The 19,356-nt window shown below is 40.0% G+C and overlaps 1 protein-coding gene across 7 annotated transcripts in view; it reads left to right on the top strand.

Annotated features, from left to right (window-relative positions):
• The window catches only part of ern2 (endoplasmic reticulum to nucleus signaling 2), an 84,592-nt gene extending 74,905 nt beyond the window's left edge, over nt 1-9,687 (top strand). For 5 of the 7 annotated variants that reach the window (XM_008405727.2, XM_008405713.2, XM_008405704.2 and 2 more), the window contains exons 21-24: nt 6,867-6,994; nt 7,070-7,193; nt 8,892-8,959; nt 9,055-9,687. In XM_008405727.2, the coding sequence (XP_008403949.1) occupies nt 6,867-6,994; nt 7,070-7,193; nt 8,892-8,959; nt 9,055-9,237 (503 nt within the window). In that variant the 3' untranslated portion in view covers nt 9,238-9,687. Of the gene's footprint in view, nt 1-6,866; nt 6,995-7,043; nt 7,194-8,891; nt 8,960-9,025 lie in introns of those variants that run through there. The other 2 variants (XM_008405719.2, XM_008405735.2) reach the window with 2 other exon arrangements.
• Nucleotides 9,688-19,356: the final 9,669 nt, after the last annotated feature.

The raw sequence follows: 19,356 nt of genomic DNA, 5'->3' as shown, positions 1-19,356 counted from the left end.
TTCCTGATAGCATGGCGGCTAGCTGATTACTGCTAGTTCTGAGTGGCTTTTTCTGACTGAGCAGAGTAATTATGCAGAACAGGGGGGAGATTGTTTTTTTAGAGATCATCTGTCTCATGTTAGGACAGCGAAAGTTTTAATACATATGTAAAATGTGTTTTTTTAAGTTAGATGCTGCAGCTTTAAACAGAGGTTTGGTGTGAGAGTCACTACCAGGTGGAGCAGAAGCGGCGCTCCGTCTGTGAAATATTACTACCTGTAGCGCGTAGCAGCGGTTCAACAGCGAGAACAGAACCAGCGTCTTACATCGCAGCTCGAAGACTTAAACAATTTTGCGGGTTATTTGTTTAGCTTTCTGATCTCATGCTAATAATCCGGGTGAGTCTTTGTAGCTGTGCGTTGCTTTACCTGCTATCTGATCCTTCATATGTCTTTTTTACTGCAGTGAGCCTCGATGTAGCCAAACTCCGTCAAATATGGCATTGTTTTCATGTCGTATTAGCTTCGTTGTGTTGATGCATTTTGACGTGCTTCACCCCACGTGCTTCAATTTTACGCCGCAACACGCAAACGTCCCCATTCACTCAGTGCGTTATAGTTCAACATCGCTTAGGATTTGTTGCTGTGAAGGAAAGAGGAGACCAGCCTGCACAGGCAGGCTGCGAAATGAGATGCAGGTGATCGGTATCGGCAACAAGAGCCAATGATCGCCGATCACCGATCATGCACTTTTTCACGAAAATCGGCCCGATTATGATCGGTGACCGATCGATCGGCACACCTCTAATAAATATAGAAACAAGCATACAAATCAAAACATCTACAATAATGATAGTAATATTAATAATAAAATAGTCAGTCCAAAGTAGCCTACAAATTCTTTGGTGGGGGCGGTGAGGGACCTGGATGAAGGCTAGGAGGGTGCTGATCCGAAAAAGGTTGAGAAACTGATTTAGTTGGTAATGTTGCATGTTCTAAATTACTTGCAAAAACATTGACTGAAAGGACTCTTATTTAATGTTGAGGGATTTTTGCCTGTAAGGCAAACCTTTAGGGCACAGACATTTTACATTTTGTTTTGAGTTGAAATGTACTGAAGTCTTATTTAATTATGAGCTTGTTAATTGTGTTGTTAGAAGCCATTGTTAGCACTATTCAAAGACACTTTTTATTAAACTGTGGCAATAGCAACGGTATAGTTAATTTCTATCATCACTATAAGTTTCAGGCTCAGGATTTTTTTTTACTTTAAGCCCTGGTCCATTTCAAGTAACATCATCAAGTTTCTTACTTTCTTACTTGATTACTTGATTTTCTTTTATGTATTTAGTAATGGAAGAACATTTTGGTAGTGTGTAGAATGACTCTGAAGGTGAGAAAGGTGAAGAGGGCAAAGGCAGAACCGAGGACAAAGTGGTGGAAGCTGAAAAAGGAAGAATGTCATGTGATTTTCAGGGAGGAGTTGGGACGAGCTCTGGGTGACCAGAACATGCTTCCAGGTGACTGGCCAACTACTGCTCATGTTATCAGGGAGACAGGTAGGAGAGTACTAGGTATGTCTTCTGGAAGGAAAGTTGACAAGGAGACTTGGTGGTGAAATAAGGAAGTGCAAATATAGGTACAGAGAAAGAGAGCAGCCAAGAAAAAGTGGGACAATGTGAGGACTGAAGAGAGTCCTCACACCAAGAGTACAGGGAGATGTAGCGTAAAGTGAGGGTAGAGGTAACTAAGGCCAAACAAGGTGCTTACACTGACTTGTATAAAAGGCTGGAGAGTAAGGAGGGAGAGAAGGACTTATACAGGTTGGCGAGGCAGAGAGATAGAGATGGGAAGGATGTACAACAGGTTAGGGTGATTAAGGACCAAGATGGAACTCTACTGACAGATGCAAAAAGTGTGATAAGAAGATGGAAGGAGTTCTTTGAAAAGTTGACAAATGAAGAAAATGATAGCGAACAAAGAGGAGAAGTAGCTGTTCCTGTGGATCAGGAAGTAGCAAAGATTAGTAAGGAAGAAGTCAGGAAGGCATTGAAAAGGATGAAGGGTGGAAAGGCAGTTGGTCCAGATGACATACCTGTGGATGTATGGAAGTGTCTAGGAGAGCCAGCAGTAGAGTTTTGGGCAAGGCTATTCAATGAGATCCAAGAGAGTGAAAGGATGCCTGAGGAATGGAGGAGAAGTGTGCTGGTACCAATTTTCAAGAACAAGGGAGATGTCCAAAATTCTGGCAACTACAGAGGTATAAAGTTGATGAGTCATTCAATGAAGTTATGGAAAAGAGTTGTTGAAGCCAGACTGAGGTCAGAAGTGGACATCTGTGTGCAGCAGTATGGTTTCATGCCAAGAAAATGTACTACAAATGCAATCTTTGCATTGCGGATGTTGATAGAAAAATACAGAGAATGTCAGAGGGAGCTGCATTGTGTTTTTGTAGACCTAGAGAAAGCATATGACAGGATTCCAAGAGAGGAGCTGTGGTACTGCATGAGGAAGTCTGGAGTAACAGAGAAATACGTATGTTAGAGTGGTGAAGAACATGTATTATAGCTGTAAGACTGTGGTGAGGTGTGCTGTAGGAGTGACAGAGGAGCTCAAGGTGGAAGTGGGACTTCACCAAGGATTGGCTCTGAGCCCTTTCCTATTTGCTGTGGTGATGGACAGGTTGACAGATGAGGTTAGACAGGAATCTCCATGGACTATGATGTTTGCGATGACATTGTGATCTGTGGGGAGAGCAGAGAACAGGTGGAGGAAAATCTCGAGAGATGGAGGCTTGCCCTGGAAAGGAGAGGAATGAAGGTTAGCTGTAGCAACGAGAGAGACCCAAGTGGAGACATGAGGTTACAGGGAACAGAAATAAAGAAAGTGAGAGATTTTAAGTACTTAGGGTCAACAGTCCAGAACAACGGTGAATGTGGAAAAGAAATGAAGAAATACGTCCAAGCAGGGTGGACCGGGTGGAGAAAAGTGTCAGGTGTGATGTGTGATAAGAGTATCAGCAAGAATGAAGGGAAAGGTGTACAAGACAGTAGTGAGACCAGCAATGCTGTTCGGTTTAGAGACGGTGGCAATAACGAAGAGGCAGGAGGCAGAGCTGGAGGTAGCAGAAATGAAGATGTTGAGGTTCTCTTTGGGAGTTACAAGGATGGATAAGATCAGAAATGAATACATCAGAGGAACAGCTCATGTTAGATGTGTAGGAGATAAAGTCCAAGAAGCCAGATTGAGATGGTTTGGACATGTACAGAGGAGAGACACTGAATACATCGGTAGAAGGATGCTGAGGATGGACCTGCCAGGAAAGAGACCTAGCGGAAGACCAAAGAGGAGATTTATGGATAGAGTGAAAGAGGACAAGAAGGTAGTTGGTGTGAGAGAAAAAGATGCGGAAGATAGGGTTACATGGAGACGGATGACTCGCTGTGGCGACCCCTAAAGGGAAAAAGCCGAAAGGAAAAGAAGAAGAATGGAAGAACATCATGGTTGACTTAAAAACTATAAGATGCATAGTCATGGCATAGTCATGGCTGCAAAACAAGCCCATATTATCATCCCTTCATCACTGTGCTTGGCAGCTGATATGAGGTGCTCTGCTTTCTCCAAATATGGCCCACTCCAATATCATCACCTTCTTAAAATAATGGTCTAGAATAGCGGTTCTCAACGTGGGCGGTACCGCCCCCCAGGGGATGTTCAGAGGACGGCAGGGGGTGCTGACGGACATATTTACAAAAGGGGGGTGCTGTGATGCCTTTGGGGGGCGTTTGGTCGAAGGTAAAGTTTACACCTTAAATGCACAACAATGCCAGTTTAGACTTTGAGCAACTTGGTAAAACTGTATTGTGTAACATTAAACCATGCTTGGCTGCAACTGTATCGATGGCAGCTCTTCTTCTTCTATTCAGTGTTTGTTAGCTTCTGTTAGCTTCTTGGCGCAGCTCCGTTCTCCTGCTACTGGTAGCTAAAATCACGATACTCTCACTGTGTATCCCTCTGAAAAATGAATCCAATTTAAATAAAGAAATCCCTCCATGAGTGATACCACAATAAAGAGCGTTCATTTTATAGCGTTAACACGGTGCTGTAAGTGGTCCAGTATGAAACGGGGGTGATAGAACAACGGCACCACAGCACTTTTAAATTTCAATAATCAGAATGCAGAAATTGTTTCTGTTGTTTTAAAATGTTTATGTCAGTCTGCCTTTTCCCCATCTATACGCTTCCCGACCGCCCTGCACCTTAGGGACTTTTAAAAAAAAAGACGCCCACATTGCGCAAAACTCTGAAACAGAAGAAGCGGGACACAAAACGGAGCGACGAACTTGATGTGAATTATGGCATAAAAACAGAGAATCCGAAGCTGAACAGTGAAAAAATCAACACATGATGTGAAACACATGACAATTAGGCGGCGCAGCAGGTGATGAGTGAAGATCATTCGTCTTATATTATTCGTCTTATAATGGATAAAATGATCAAATAAATCTAGCAACAGAAAAGAAACTAAAGTGGACATAGCATTAAACCAAGAGAGGATAATACTAATCAAAGGAAACTAAATGGAAATGAATGAAGAACAAAATGCAAGAATAAACTAAGAAACCAAAGTAAATACAGAGGAATAAACTTGTATGGCAAGACCTTTCAAGCAATAATTAATACAGAGACTGTATGGCAAGAATAAACAGACACTATTTCCAGATAAAAGGTAAACTAATATTGTTGAAGTGCCATGGGTTTGTTGAGACCATATCTAGTACTGAGAATAAATATCTTACAGACCATAACAGTAAAGAACTGATCACTTATTTATGTTTTTAATTAGATTTGATATATTTATTTTTATTTCTTCAATATTATTTTTCATGTCAGTGTTAATGTCATGAGGCTGATGACTCCATGACACTTTCAATTTGACTCATTAGGATTTGATTAAGAACCAGATTTGTTCTTCGTAATTTCTGGCCAGTAAAACTATTAATCTATAAATCAGTAGACAGGTCTATATAAAGATATAATCCATGTGTGTGTCTAATATTTGTATGGCATTAAAAGGACCTGGAACTTCTGTTTTTCCACTGAAAGCTCTGGTTTGCACAATAAATCCCATGAGGGTGAAGTTTTATGGATGATACTCTAATGTCCCATTCTCTTGAAGGCAGCACAGAGCTGCACCACCAGAAACCCACAGAAACACTGAAGAGAAGAAGAGCTATGATTAATGTAGTTACAGTTCTATCCATGTTTTAATATTGCAAAGCTCAGTCGTTCTGCAAATAGATCAAAGTTTAAACTGACATGTTGAACATCTTTTATCTGGTCATTTTGTGGAATATTTAACAACTAGAAAATGGCACAAAATAAGGATACTTTTTCCACTCTGATTGGTTGCTGTTAGGCCTACCAATTTTAACTTGAATGTTTATTGCATTTTTCATAGACGCCTGTGAAAATAATTTCTATTCCCATGACTTTTTTGTTCTCTGGGAAATTATTTTTGATTATAAATACAGAAACAAGCATAAAAATCAAAACATCTACAATAGTGATAGTAATATTAATGAGAAAATAATGGTCAGTGCAAAGTAGCCTGCAAATTCTTCGGTATAACAGATCATCTCCCCTTTTGTTTGGCCAGTCCAGGGAAAAAGTGTGTAAGCAGAATAAACTTAAAAAGTAAAAACACAGTGAAAAAAATCTGACTGTACTTAGAAACAGTTTTTTCTAAAAATGATGAGCAAAAACTCTCCACCCTGTGAATTGGTAGACACCCTCTCTCTGACATGTATGAAGGACTTCTTGGATCAGAAAAGCAACATGTTTATTTTGCTTTATTAATAGTAGGACCAAGCAAGAGTTGCTTGCACCTGCTGGTTTTGCAGTACCATGCAAAAGTCTTCATAAACCTGGAATATTACCCATAAATGTCCATGTATTTTTTTTAAATTGTCCTCAAACCAGAAGTGTCAGATGCTTCCCAACTTGTTACTCCTCAGCTGTGGAATCATCTGCCTCTGTATATTAGGCAGACTGCATCTCTGCTACTTCAATGCACCAGTTGTATTTAGTACAGTTGTACCATGTTGAATGTGTTGAGTTTGCACTTTTAGCAGGATGTATTCCAGGAGTTACTCTTTCTCCCGACTGTTATTTTCACTATGAGTTCAAACTTCGACTGAACTCAGCTCTTATTGCAGAGAAACTGACTTAGTGTTATTAATTAGTACGTACTTCCTAATTGTTTCAACTTTTTCTGATGATTCATAAAATGGAACCTTTAAAATGTAGAATATGGCCTCTAATAATTGTGTTAAATATTCTTCATTCATGAAAAATCAGTGCTTGAATGAGTTTTAAATTGTGTGAAATACTGATTTTTTTACATTCGACAGCAGTAATTACCTACTCTCAGATCGTTGTTAATGTCTTTCTCTTCTCATTTAGTAACAACAACCTGTGATTTGACAGAGGCTGGTAATCAGCTAGTCAGGACTGTTGGATTTAAAACAACTCAACCTCCTTATTCCTGTGGCAACTGTCAGGATACATTTCCTGTTTAACACACTGCTTTTACACTTTGGCTTACTTTTTGTTAAACAAGTTGTACTTAAATTAGCGCAGAAAGGAAATGCTCAAGCAACTTGTACCACATGCTCATACTGAAAATCTTGAGTTGACTTTATTTTTAACATGCGCCATCTACTCTAAACGCTAGAAGCTCAGGCAATTTCTTGGGCACAATTTCTTCCTGCAAATCAATGATCAATGGTGACTTTAAAATCATTCAGTCCCTCAGTTCTAATGAACCCATATTTAACCAAAGATTTTACAGACCTGGATATCACCCTTGTGTCTCGCTCTGTTAGATGATGTCATAGCAAAGGACCTGATTGAGCAAATGATTAGCGCTGACGCAGAGTCCCGGCCCTCTACCGCCTGTGTGCTCAAACATCCGTTTTTCTGGAGCCCTGAGAAGCAGCTGCTCTTTTTCCAGGTAATTCACAACTTTTCTACCAATCACAAAGCAGCTTTGTTATCAATAGAGGTGTCTGTGTTTTGCTGTTGAAAGGACGTCAGCGACCGCATAGAGAAGGAACCAGCGGAGAGTCCGATTGTGGTCAGACTGGAGACTGCAGGCAGAGCAGTGGTCCGAACCAACTGGAGGATGCACATCTCTGTCCCTCTGCAGACAGGTGCAGTACCATGCAAAAGTCTTTATACACCTGGAATATTACTTGTCAATGTCCATGTATTTTTTGGGAATTTGCTAACCAAATGTATTGAATTGTCCTCAAACCAGAAGTGTCAGATGCTTCCCAGCTGTTTCTCCTCAGTTGTGAAATCAGCTGCCTCTGTATATTAGGCAGTCTGCATCTCTGCTACTTCAATGCACCAGTTGTATTTAGTACAGTTGTACCCCTAGAGCAGGGGTGTCAAACTCCAGTCCTGAAGGGCCGCTGTCCTGCAGTTTTTAGATGTGCCACAGGTACAAAACACCTGAATCAAATGGCTTAATTACCTCCTCAGTTCTCCAGAGCCTTGCTAATGACCTAATTATTCTATTCAGGTGTGGTGCAGCAGAGGCACATCTAAAAGTTGCAGGACCGGCCCTCGAGGACTGGAGTTTGACACCCCTGCACTAGAGAATGCACTCATTAAACTTAATTGTATTTTATTGATATTGATCGATATTGATTGTTCTCCATGCTTTCAGGATTCCTTTATTGTCCTCGTGCTCACACATAAGATTTTTTTAGTCAACTCTGCATTTCAAGAGGTTCATATGTTACAAATAAACAAACTATAAAACACCAAGGTTAATGTACTAGACTAGTATGTGCAGGTGTGTAGCATAAATATGTACAGAAAGTCATGGTGTGGCTGCTGGGGGAGTCCTGCGGGGGGGGATGTGTTTTGATATTCACAGCTCTGGGGAAGAAGCAGTCTTCCTGTCTGGTGCTGTGTGTTTTCATGTCACAGTACCACTGTCTCGGAGGAGGCAGTAGAAATGGTGGGAGGGTTGGAGGTCTGGTGGTGGGTGGGATCCACAGAGATACATCTAGCCTACTTATACTGAAGCTCCTTGTGGGAGTGGAGTTCCCACAATCCCCTGTGCTGTTTTCAAAACCTAGACCAGGTTCTTTCTGAAAACCATTTACAATTTTATGCTGCTTTGTGTTTGTCTGTCACGTAAAATCCATTGAAGCTTGTGGTTATAATCTAACAAAATTGGGGAAAAAATGTTTTAAGTGGCAGTATTACTTGACTTGTTTTTAGCTTTACGAGATGTTATGTTATTTCCTCATCAAAAACACATCTGGAGTTTTGCCTTGATTCTTATAGGCATGTTTGAGAAATCCTTTAATCTCCATGGCAGCCATTCAGTAGGGCAACAGGCCTGGGTGGATGAAGCGCAGCTGCTCTTCAGAGCTGCAGTCTTCAAGCTGAGCTTCTACCTTACAGAGCAGCCCTCCCCCACTTGGCTCCTTCAGACTAGCCAATAGCAATTAGCAAACACCTGGTGAACTGCTGAGCTCATCATAGGAACTACTTCTTAGTGCAGTGCTGCTAAAATAGTTTTTAAAGGGTTAATAGAGGAACAATGTTATAATTATGACATCCTGAAGTTTCAGAAAAAGCAGGAGTTTTTAGAGACAGAGGTCCAATTTCAAGCCGTTAAATTACAAAATAAAATTTCTGTAAAGCATTTTTATAACAACTAAAGGTAACATAGTTACTTGATTGTGCAATAAAATGGCACTATGTGCCTGAGAAACATAGAACACCACCCCTTTAAGGGGTGTGAATATTCATGCAAACGTGTTAAAATGAAAACTGCTCCCTTTAGCAGAAAAAAGAGGTATGAGTTGTTGCTCTAATTTTTGCTCCAGATTTGAGGCGGTTCAGGACATACAAAGGAAACTCGGTGAGAGATCTGCTCAGAGCCATGAGGAACAAGGTCTGCCCGGTCCCCACATGTTGCCTGTTTACAGAGGACAGCTACACATTCTCACTCTCATAGTAGGATCATGTTTTGTTTTCAAAATGTCACAGAAGCATCACTACCATGAGCTGCCGCCAGAGGTCCAGGACACCCTTGGGGAACTTCCAGAAGGCTTTGTCGGCTACTTCACTTCCCGGTTTCCTCGGTTACTGATGCACACACATGCCGCCCTGCAAATCTGCATCCATGAGAGGCTCTTTCACCCTTACTATCTGCCACCCAAAGCCAAATAGCTTTCACATGACTCAGGCCTCCATGTTTTATGCACAGAAAGAAAAAGAGCCTTTTACAGTTCCCCATTATTGCTTTTGTAAAGCCTACACTGTTTCAGGGGGAGGTTACAGTGCTGTGAAGAAGTTTTTATATACCTTTGGAAGTTTTATAAAGTATCTTTAATGGTTTTTATTAGACCTTTTCTTTACAAAGGCTTTAAATGATTTAATAAACACCCTTTTTTAAAATGAGGAAAAATGCTTCTGAGAACTAAAACACTAAATAAATAGGAATAACATTATTATCAAGCCCTGGTAAAGGAGTGTAAAAAACTCTAAAAGTCCACTATTATGCAAAATTCACTTTTTGCCTGTTTCTCTTCTATGGGGGATTTTTTCTGCCATAATCCAAGAGCACACATGTTCAGTCTGAAAGCAGGATTTCATGTCTTTTGTTCTCAAAACTTTTAATACTTTTGCTTACAATTATATTTTGAAAGCATCTATCTATCTATCTATCTATCTATCTATCTATCTATCTATCTATCTATCTATCTATCTATCTATCTATCTATCTATCTATCTATCTAAATAGATGATAGATCATCTATATTTGTTAATGTTATTTGTTTGAAATGAAATTTAAAAAAAAGGAAAAAAAAGTTTGACGGGGACAATGACGTATCAGAAACTCACAAATGCTAAACAGATTTTGAAGGTGTTTTTGATGTAAACCTGAGCGCATGCGCTCAGTTCATGCATTTTCTCCCAGTCACATAGAACAGAGCTGCATGGCTTCAATTTATTTTTGCTTGCAATATTCCTGTGATGTTGCGAAAGACAACTGTAATTTGTACAGATCAATTTAGTTAGGAATCCTTTGAAAACTACCAACAGAACATGACAGAATTTACCAAGGACTGGGAATGAAGGAAGGTTCTGCTCCTACTCTTAAACACAAATCTTCAGATAATTGTGATGTTAGTAAATAATGGTATCTTGTGTGTTTTGTACAGTCATGGCCAAAAGTTTTAAGAATGACACAAATATTATATTTTCACATGATCTGCTGCCCTCTGGTTTTCATGTGTGTATGTCAGATGTTTTCATCACATACAGAAATACAATTGCAATCATATTATGAGTAACATAAGCTTTTATTGACAGAATGAGTTAATGCAGCAAGTCAATATTTGCAGTGTTGACCCCTCTTCTTCAGGACCTCTGCAATTCTCCCTGGCATGCTCTCAATCAACTTCTGGACCAAATCCTGACTGATACCAGTCCATTCTTGCGCAATCAATGCTTGCATTTTTTCAGAGTTCCTAGGTTTTTGTTTGTCCACCCATCTCTTGATGATTAACCACAAGTTTTCAATGGCATTAAGATCTGGCCATGGACCCAAAATCTCTGTTTTGTTCCCTGAACCAGTTAGTTATCACCTTTGCTTTATGGCAAGGTACTCAATCATGCTGGAAAAGGCATTGTTCATCACCAAACTGCTCTTGGACAGTTGGGAGGACATTCTGGTACCATTCTTTATTCATGGTTGTGTTTTCAGGCAAGACTGTGAGAGAGCCGACTCCATTGGCTGAGAAGCAACCCCACACATGAATGGTTTCTGGATGCTTTACAGTTGGCGTGAGACAAGACTGGTGGTAGCGCTCACCTCGTCTTCTCCCAACAAGCTGTTTTCCAGATGTCCCAAACAATCGGAAAGGGGATTCATCAGAGAAAATGATTTTACCCCAGTCCTCAGCAGTCCACTCCCTGTACCTTTTGCAGAGTATCAATCTGTCCCTGATGTTTTTCCTGGAGAGAAGTGGCTTCTTTGCTGCCCTCCTTGAGACCAGGCCTTGCTCCAAGAGTCTCCGCCTCACAGTGCATGCAGATGCACTCACACCTGCCTGCTGCCATTCCTGAGCAAGCTCTGCACTGCTGTTAGCCCAATCCCGCAGCTGAAAGACTTTTAAGAGACAGTCCTGGCGCTTGCTGCTCTTTCTTGGGCGCCCTGGAGCCTTTTTGGCAACAATGGAACCTCTCTCCTTGAAGTTCTTGATGAAAGCGATATATTGTTGACTGAGGTGCAATCTTTCTAGCTGCGATACTCTTCCCTGTTTGGCCATTTTTGTGCAGTGCAATGATGACTGCACGTGTTTCTTAGAGATAACCATGGTTCACAGAAGACAAACAATGATGCCAAGCACCAGCCTCTTTTTAAAGTGTCCAGTGGTGTCATTCTTACTTAATCATGACAGATTGATCTCCACCCCTGTCCTCATCAACACCCACACCTGTGTTAATGGAGCAATCACTGAAATGATGTTAGCTGGTCCTTTTAAGGCAGGGCTGCAATGAAGTTGAAATGTGTTTTGGGGGATAAAGTTAATTTTCTAGGCAAATATTGACATTGCAATTAGTTGCTGTTAAGCTGATCACTCTTTATAACATTCTGGAGCATATGCCAATTGCCATTATAAAAACTGAAGCAGTAGACTTTGTAAAAATTAACATTTGAATCATTCTCAAAACTTTTGGCCATGACTGTAGTGTTTGGTTTGAACATTATTTGTCATTTAGTACAATTCCAGTAAACTGGAATTCCAGTAAACTGGAATTGTAACTGAAAGTCTACAATGAGAAGATGCAGTGTTTGTGAAAACATCTCAGACTCTTGGACATTACTGACATTGCCTGAATAGTATTTTACACTTTGAAAGAAATGCTTCTCCTCTAACCTCGTAAATATATATTTTAGCATTTGTCTGCTAATGCATTTGCGGACAAAAGAACGATCTTTGTGCTGATGTGCTTAGTGTGCTGATGTCAGTTGCTCAACTTCACATCATAGCACATTTCCCCAAAGCACAGCAGAATCTTCAGAGTTTGAATTAATAATGACGTAAATGTGCGTCAGATCCACCACATTTAATCATTCAGTGGTTGTGCCTTGCTGGTTGTTCAGGAGGCTTCGCTTCTGCTTCTGGGTCTGACTTGGAGTCAAAAATGTATGGTTGTACCACTGTGCTTCTTCCTGCAGCCATTTTCACATGTCTGTTAATGTAAACAGTGTGTTGAGAGAACTTGGTCAGCAGCAGGTTATTTGCATAAGCATGATGTAACCCTAAAACAGTGCATTCCTAAATGAACTCAAAACAGGCAGAACTCATGGGGTGAAATCTTAATATCTGAGAATGATTTTGTATATTAAATGTAAAGAGCATGTTGTGTATGTTGTGTATCCCAGACTGAATCTATCCAAGCATAATAGTGGACCTTTAAAATGAATGACTGCAGATTCAATCACAGTTATTTTTTTCCAAATATGCTCTTATAGCAATTTTCGGACTTGAATGACCAGGTTCTCTTACCTTTGTCATTTTGAAGGCTGGATAATAAAAATAGGCCTCTGTTCAGCAGGGAAATGTCCATCCATCCATCCATCCATCCATCCATCCATTTTCTAACAACCTTGTCCCTTATTGGGGTCGGGAGGGTTGCTGGTGCAGGGAAATGTATTTATTTAAAGGTTGTTGGGCACTCTGATTAGCTATCCATCCATCCATTATGTCACACGTTTACCCTTGTGGTGTCAGAAGGTTGCTGGTGGGGCTGGTGCCAACCTCCAGCAGTCAGCAGGCGAGACGCGGGTCACTCTACACAGGTTGCCAATCCATCACAGGACAATACAGAGGACAAACAACCACATACCCACACTGGGAATTTAGAGAGTAATTACCCTCCAAATTAGAGAGTGGAAGGAAGACGGAGTGCCCAGAGAACCCACCCATGCACAGGGAGAATATTCAAACTCCATACATGGGAATTGAACCTAGGATCTTCTAGGCAACAGTTCTACCAACTGCACCACCTCAATTACCTTCTGACCAGCTATTGAAGTATTTATTAATTTATCTTCTATTTAGATGGTGCCAATTTACAACAATTATTGTCTTAAATCACAACAAATATTGTCTTAAATCAATCCATTCATATAGACAAATTCCGTAGAAATTAATGTGGAAATTCTTAGCTATGTTACTGCTGGCACCACAAATTATTTACTTAATTTATTTGTTTTTTATTTTCCATTCGGTACTGTACATTTCTAGCTGGTTTTGGAAGTCCACATTATATCCAACTAATCCAATTTTGTTCCAAAAAAAAAAAGGAAAAATAGTTAATATTTAATAGAATAAGGGTCAGCAGGCAGATCTGATTGCTTTTTCTTTGTTTTAATGGTTTATTTAAGGAGAGTTCAATGGGATTTTTGTATTACTATTTTTTTACATTTATTAATTGGGAGACTGGGTGGGGGGTTCTTGTCTTCTTCAAGAACATCAAATTAATGTTTATTTTCTCTGATCAACATTAATTAGAATGTTGCTTGGGAAGACCTTATTTCTAAATTTTATTTCTACTTGTGGTTTTATTTTCAATCATTTTACTTCTTTTTTTTTTAAGGTCATCTTTTTTCACCCTTCTGATTAAATGCTCTCAGCTACATTTTCAAAAGTTTTTAAACATTTTCTAATGTGTGATTACTGCAAAAGATTATTTTATTATTAGGTTGTTTTCACATCTTTACTAGGAGTGGCACTACATGTGGAGGGTAGTGTGCCTTTGTAAAAAGATGTTTTACCAAAAAATACCTTCCTACATTTAATGAATGTAGGAACATAAAGCTACACGCCTGAGTGGATGGTTTTGGATCTGCTGTTGGACGGATCACAAGTAAACATGTGCACTTAAACATGCCAGAAAAATGCTTTTTGTTGTTTTGTTCTTATAACTGCTGGATGCAAGCTTGTTGTTTTTGTTTCTTTACCAGCACAAATGATGGAAAAATAAAACTTTTGTATTTTTTGAATTGAGCAAATTAAAGCAATGCTTTGGGTGTGCCAAAGGATAAATGAACAAGTTTCAGTTTCATTATGTTTTGTGTTTTACCCCTATATTGCTGCAAACTGTATAATTTCATTTCATTTCATTTATTTATTTATTTTGAACAGACATTAAAAACAGTCAAAAAAGAACAAGAAAACAAAATAGAATGAGACAAACTTAAGAAATCGTATAAATCGAGGAAGAGTAGAGAGAAGAAATCATCAGATGGAAAATGGCATACTATTCTGTGTAAAAGTTTGACTGCCTTGTATTCTTGACCAACAGACTTTTTGGAGGTCTTTCTTTGGACTTCTTTCCCCTCATTTCTGCCCTTAGGTTGGTGCCCTGCACCAACCTAAAATCCAATATTCTCTTAAAACTTTTTGTGTTGTTGGGACTGAATAGAGCTGAAAAAAGGCAGAACACTGCAACCCTGAAGACTGATCCCATTTAAAGGGACAGTAATATATAGCAGTGGTCCCCAACCCCCGGTCCGTGGACTGGTACCGGTCTGTGGACCAATTGGTACCGGGCCGCGCAAGAAATAGTGAAATATTTCAGTTTTATGTTTTATTTGAGTCTGGAGGATCTTTTATTTTGAAAATCCTTTAACCGGATTCTCTCGGTTACTTGAGCGCCAACACTGAGGCCACAAGCAGCAAAATGAGTAAGAAACAGATCAGATGTCTTTGGAAAGTTTCTTTGCGAATGGGAAAAGGCCCAGAGAAGAGACAGGAGAATGGATTTATCCCGAACCGGTAGGTGAGTCCCACATTACAAGCCCGCTCTGCGTAACATGCGGCGACCGGCTGCTAATGAGGCAATGAAGCTTCAAACTGCTTCGCCACGTAGAGACCAAGCAGGCTGTGGATATARGCAACACTTCGGGKGTTATTGTCTCCCATCACTCCCAGATGGGACCGTCTCGTTGCAGAGAAACAAGCTCAGGGCTCCCGTTAGTCATTATCGTGAGTTAAAGTTTTCACGAAAGTAAAATGTTCGTTTTTGTGGCACATCTGTATATTATTTTGAAGTGATATATAAACGTTACCATAGCGACCAGAGTCAGAGTTTGGGCTGCGGTCGAGAGGAGATGAGTAGAGCTTGTGAGTCTTAAGTCTGATTTAGACGGAAAGATTTAAGAATTGTCAGCCGATTCTCCAAACCTCTGTGATCACAGAGCTGATAAAAGTCCAACAGGTTCGATCGGTTCGTGTGTCCAAGGCAGGAGCAACACATCACACGAACCGATTCCAGTCACGAATATCCCGATTCCAGAGGATAATCCAGTAAAACCCCCAACATAGCGGGAATTTAGAAAAACCAAACACGGATGACAATGTAGAAGCAATAGTGATAGTTTGTGGAGTCATTTTAAGAGATAAAAGACGTAACAAAAAACAAAGGCGGTGGATAAAAGTCGACGGAGCAGCCGCTCTATCTGCTGCATTATGATTTGGAGGTGACTGTATTTTTTCATAGTTAACATTTTTAACTGAATAAACATAATAATGACCTTTAGATTTAGATTTAATAATAAACATTTCCACATATCATCTCCGATATCCACCGGACTCAGTTGCGCCATATGTCCCAAACAGCTGACACCACGCTTTTTGATTGGCGCTTTTTACGTCACCGCGCTTTTTGATTGGCTACCTGTCACATGAAAAACCCCACAGATAAAAACTCTAGGACAACCCAAATTGGGTATATTCAAGATTTAGCAGGAACACCAACCCCATCATTGTTAATTTTCCCATTTTCCAATTTCCCTTATTCATTTAGTATTTTCCCATTTTCTTATTTATCACATTCTATTTCCCCGCAAAACTTAGAAAAAAATACATGCAAATGAGGAGAGGCACGTCATCAGGCTACAACTTCCCCAATTGGTTGGTTAGCGTCACACCCATACTTTGCTTCAAGAAAGATGGCGACCTACTAACGGGTTATCAATAAGCCGAAGCTCACTAACTTCATTAGAAAATGGCGTTATTACTCCTGACTTTAGTTTTCGTGTGGCCGCTCAGACAGAATGTGTTTCAGCTGGCGGCTCTCATGGACTCAGAGCTTCACCGTCGGGGGTTTTTATAGTTTGGACGAAGCGGCCGCTGAAGTTGGCTTACGATTGAAGGTTCGGGACACCTTCGTAGCTACCAGCTGTGATCCAACTATAAGGAGCAACTTTACTGTACATCGTAAGTGAACTGCAATATCCATTGGCAGCTCTATGGACCTTACCACTGGGCCTGCCTTTCATTGACTAATGCCCATTTTAAGTCACGTGGGTTACCGGCTCACAAACTCACGCTAATATACATTATGGACTACCAGACCGAGTTTTTGTGTCAGGACTCGAAAGAAAATGGTTCTCCGTCAGTGGGGTATCTGTACAAGCGATGTCAAGTATCCTGATTGCGTTTGTGGAACTAAAATTCACAGATTTCCAAAATCTGAAACGGAAAACCTTGCTTGGATTAAAGCTTGTGCACGACCGCATTTGCAGCTCAACCGTCGTAGGATCAAAAAGAACAAAGTGTCTGTTGGCGTAAGTATTATTGCTTTGCTTTCTTTGTGTTTAGTGAATGAAAAAAATAGTCAATAATAAACACATCCATTATGAGAACCTTTTAGCCAAGTACAGCATAATGGCAGTACCGATACAACTTCTACAATCCTGAAGCCTGTCTGGTACACAGCCTTACGTTAGCTGAACAGATCAATATGCAATGTATACCGTATCTGACATACATTAAAGATTTTATTTCACCTGAAAAGGCTTTTTACTAAACTAATCGTGTTAGCCACGCTAACTTTTACTAAACTGTAATCATGTGTACCGAGTACCGTGCATAGGTCCTAGGCACATTCGAACCATCAAAACCATGAATGTCCGACTTACCCACCCTTGCAAGAACAATAGGCATCAGTGATCTTGTCCACGGCTATATTTATGCTGAGGATCTGCCGTTTTCCTCATCGACTGGTAGCATTTAGCTGCAACTCGCACAATGTTAAGAGGCATTGCGTGGCTAAAACATCTTGATGTCGTCCAAAAAAGATGACATGAACTTGTTGGTTCCCTTGTCCATTGTCGTGGCTGATATTTTGTGAAAATCCGGCAGAAATTCTAAACTAATCGACTCAGAAATACTCTGCAGAGTCAGTCGAAACGAAAAATCCCATAGAAGCTAAGCTCTGTGAGGAGGTTAATGTGAGACATGAAGTCACGTGGGACCTTCGAGGGGCGTTTCTGGGCGGAGCTTGGTAAGGTCCATGGAGCATCGAGCTGAAAGATTGAGTGGCAAGCCTTAGAGATCTGCATCAGAGGCCATCTTTCAGACATGCACCGCTGCTGTCCATCCAGGAGTCCTCCGGTTGCCCAGACGTTACATGGTAAGCTAACGCTGATGTTTGTTTTCTAACTACAGTCATATTTAATCAATAGGGGTGCGCAATTACGATCGCGGAAGGTTTTGAGTTGATCTCGGTAGTAGGTGACAAACTGAAGGATAAAATCAACAAATGTGTTCAAATTAATGGCCCAACAAAATTAATAATCTCAGTAATTATTGTTTAAACAAGGTGTATGCATTTCTGTGCATTTCGGTACCATTACAAAAATAAAAAGTGTTCATGAGAGGCTTGTTAACCGAGAAATAAATATGAAGCCTGAAAACCTAATATTTTAACGGACTGAATCCGTTGTGTTTTTAACTAATCTCTGCTGTCTTTTTGGGGCGCAAGCGGTTGCCACGGCAACAGGTTGATCATTAAACGACAGTAAAAAGTTAGGAGAGGTTTAGAGTCGATCGCCGTTATTTTACCTTTGTAATCAGACAACCTGAATAGTGACATTTAGTGAGGGTACAGAATGGAGAATGGATTAAAGCTGAACTCATGCTACAATCTTTGCCTCTCTTGGTTACATCCTTGAATTGTGCCTAGTGTGGCCCACATGCATATGCATATAAAGTAAATATGACTATTAATTCAAGTAGTTCTTTGTGGATGTTTAACTTGCCTACCTTAGTTTCCCTGTTTTCGGTCAACATACTGTATGTGCCTCAACATTTGGTTACTGTTCCTTAGAGGTGGGCAGAGGACCCGCAATTTGTACTTCAGGAATAACAGTAGCACTAAAACATGTTTATACTCAAAGTAAAAAGTAGCTGAATAAGAAATTACACAAGAGTAAAGAAGCATTTGGTATACAAGTTCTGAGTAACTGATCAAGTTATCAATTATTTCGTATCTAAAAAGAAATTGCACAATTAGAGGGCCCAAAATATAAAGTTCAGTGGAAATTTTGGTATTTTAAAGACAAAATTAAAAATTTGTTTAAATAATAGTGATGCTTCATAATAAAATGACTTGAGTAAAAGTAAAAAGTTCAGCATARTAAGAGTATTCCTAAAAGTTMATTTGAGTTTCAAAAAGTTACTCAACTATATTTGAGTAAATGTAATTAGTCACTCCTAAACTCTGCCGTTCTGAGGGAACAGGAGAAGGAACTGTTAAGGAAATAAATTAATCTTGATATTAAACATTGTTTCAATTAACAAATGAATCATAAATTACACCCAAAACATATTCTGTTATTATGTTTATTCAAGGGTGAAGGAACAGAATGACTGGAGATTCTGGCTGAGAGGGACCAGGCCTGACACGGCGAACAGTGAGGAGAACCGTCTGCWCTGTGAGCAGCACCAGAACTCCTGATGGGTCTCCTTCAGGAAGAACCAGAGAGATGGCCGACCTCCACAGAGAAGAGTTCACCCAAACATCAGAGGAAAAATGAATGCTGGTGCTCAAACAGAGCAGCCTCTTTTCTTAAACCCAACACACACAGGGTRTTGTGGCCCTGATTAAAAACCTGCTAACTTCAATGTAACTGAAACATAGAACATTCAGAAATGTGATGAACTTCAGCTATAGAGTGGAAATAACACAATGAGATGAAAACATTTGTCTATATCACTCTTGTTATACAGGACATCAACATTTTACATTTTAAAGTGTTTGTTCCAGAGCACCTGATACAAACGATAGCATTAGCTCATCCATCAGACATTTATTGAGGCCTGAAACATGCAGGGCAGACAGACCTGAGGACTGATTGGTTAAAGTATTTCACTGACACTTCAGATTGCAGATTTCCAATTGAAGGCGCCGTAAGTGATCACAATCATTATTCAATAAACCAAGCTGTGTAAAATAACTGCTAGGGTTGCTATTAAGAACCCAATA

The sequence above is a fragment of the Poecilia reticulata genome, linkage group LG1 (assembly GCF_000633615.1).
Source record: "Poecilia reticulata strain Guanapo linkage group LG1, Guppy_female_1.0+MT, whole genome shotgun sequence".
Lineage (NCBI taxonomy): Eukaryota > Metazoa > Chordata > Actinopteri > Cyprinodontiformes > Poeciliidae > Poecilia > Poecilia reticulata.
This window is presented reverse-complemented; position numbering and strand designations above follow the sequence as displayed.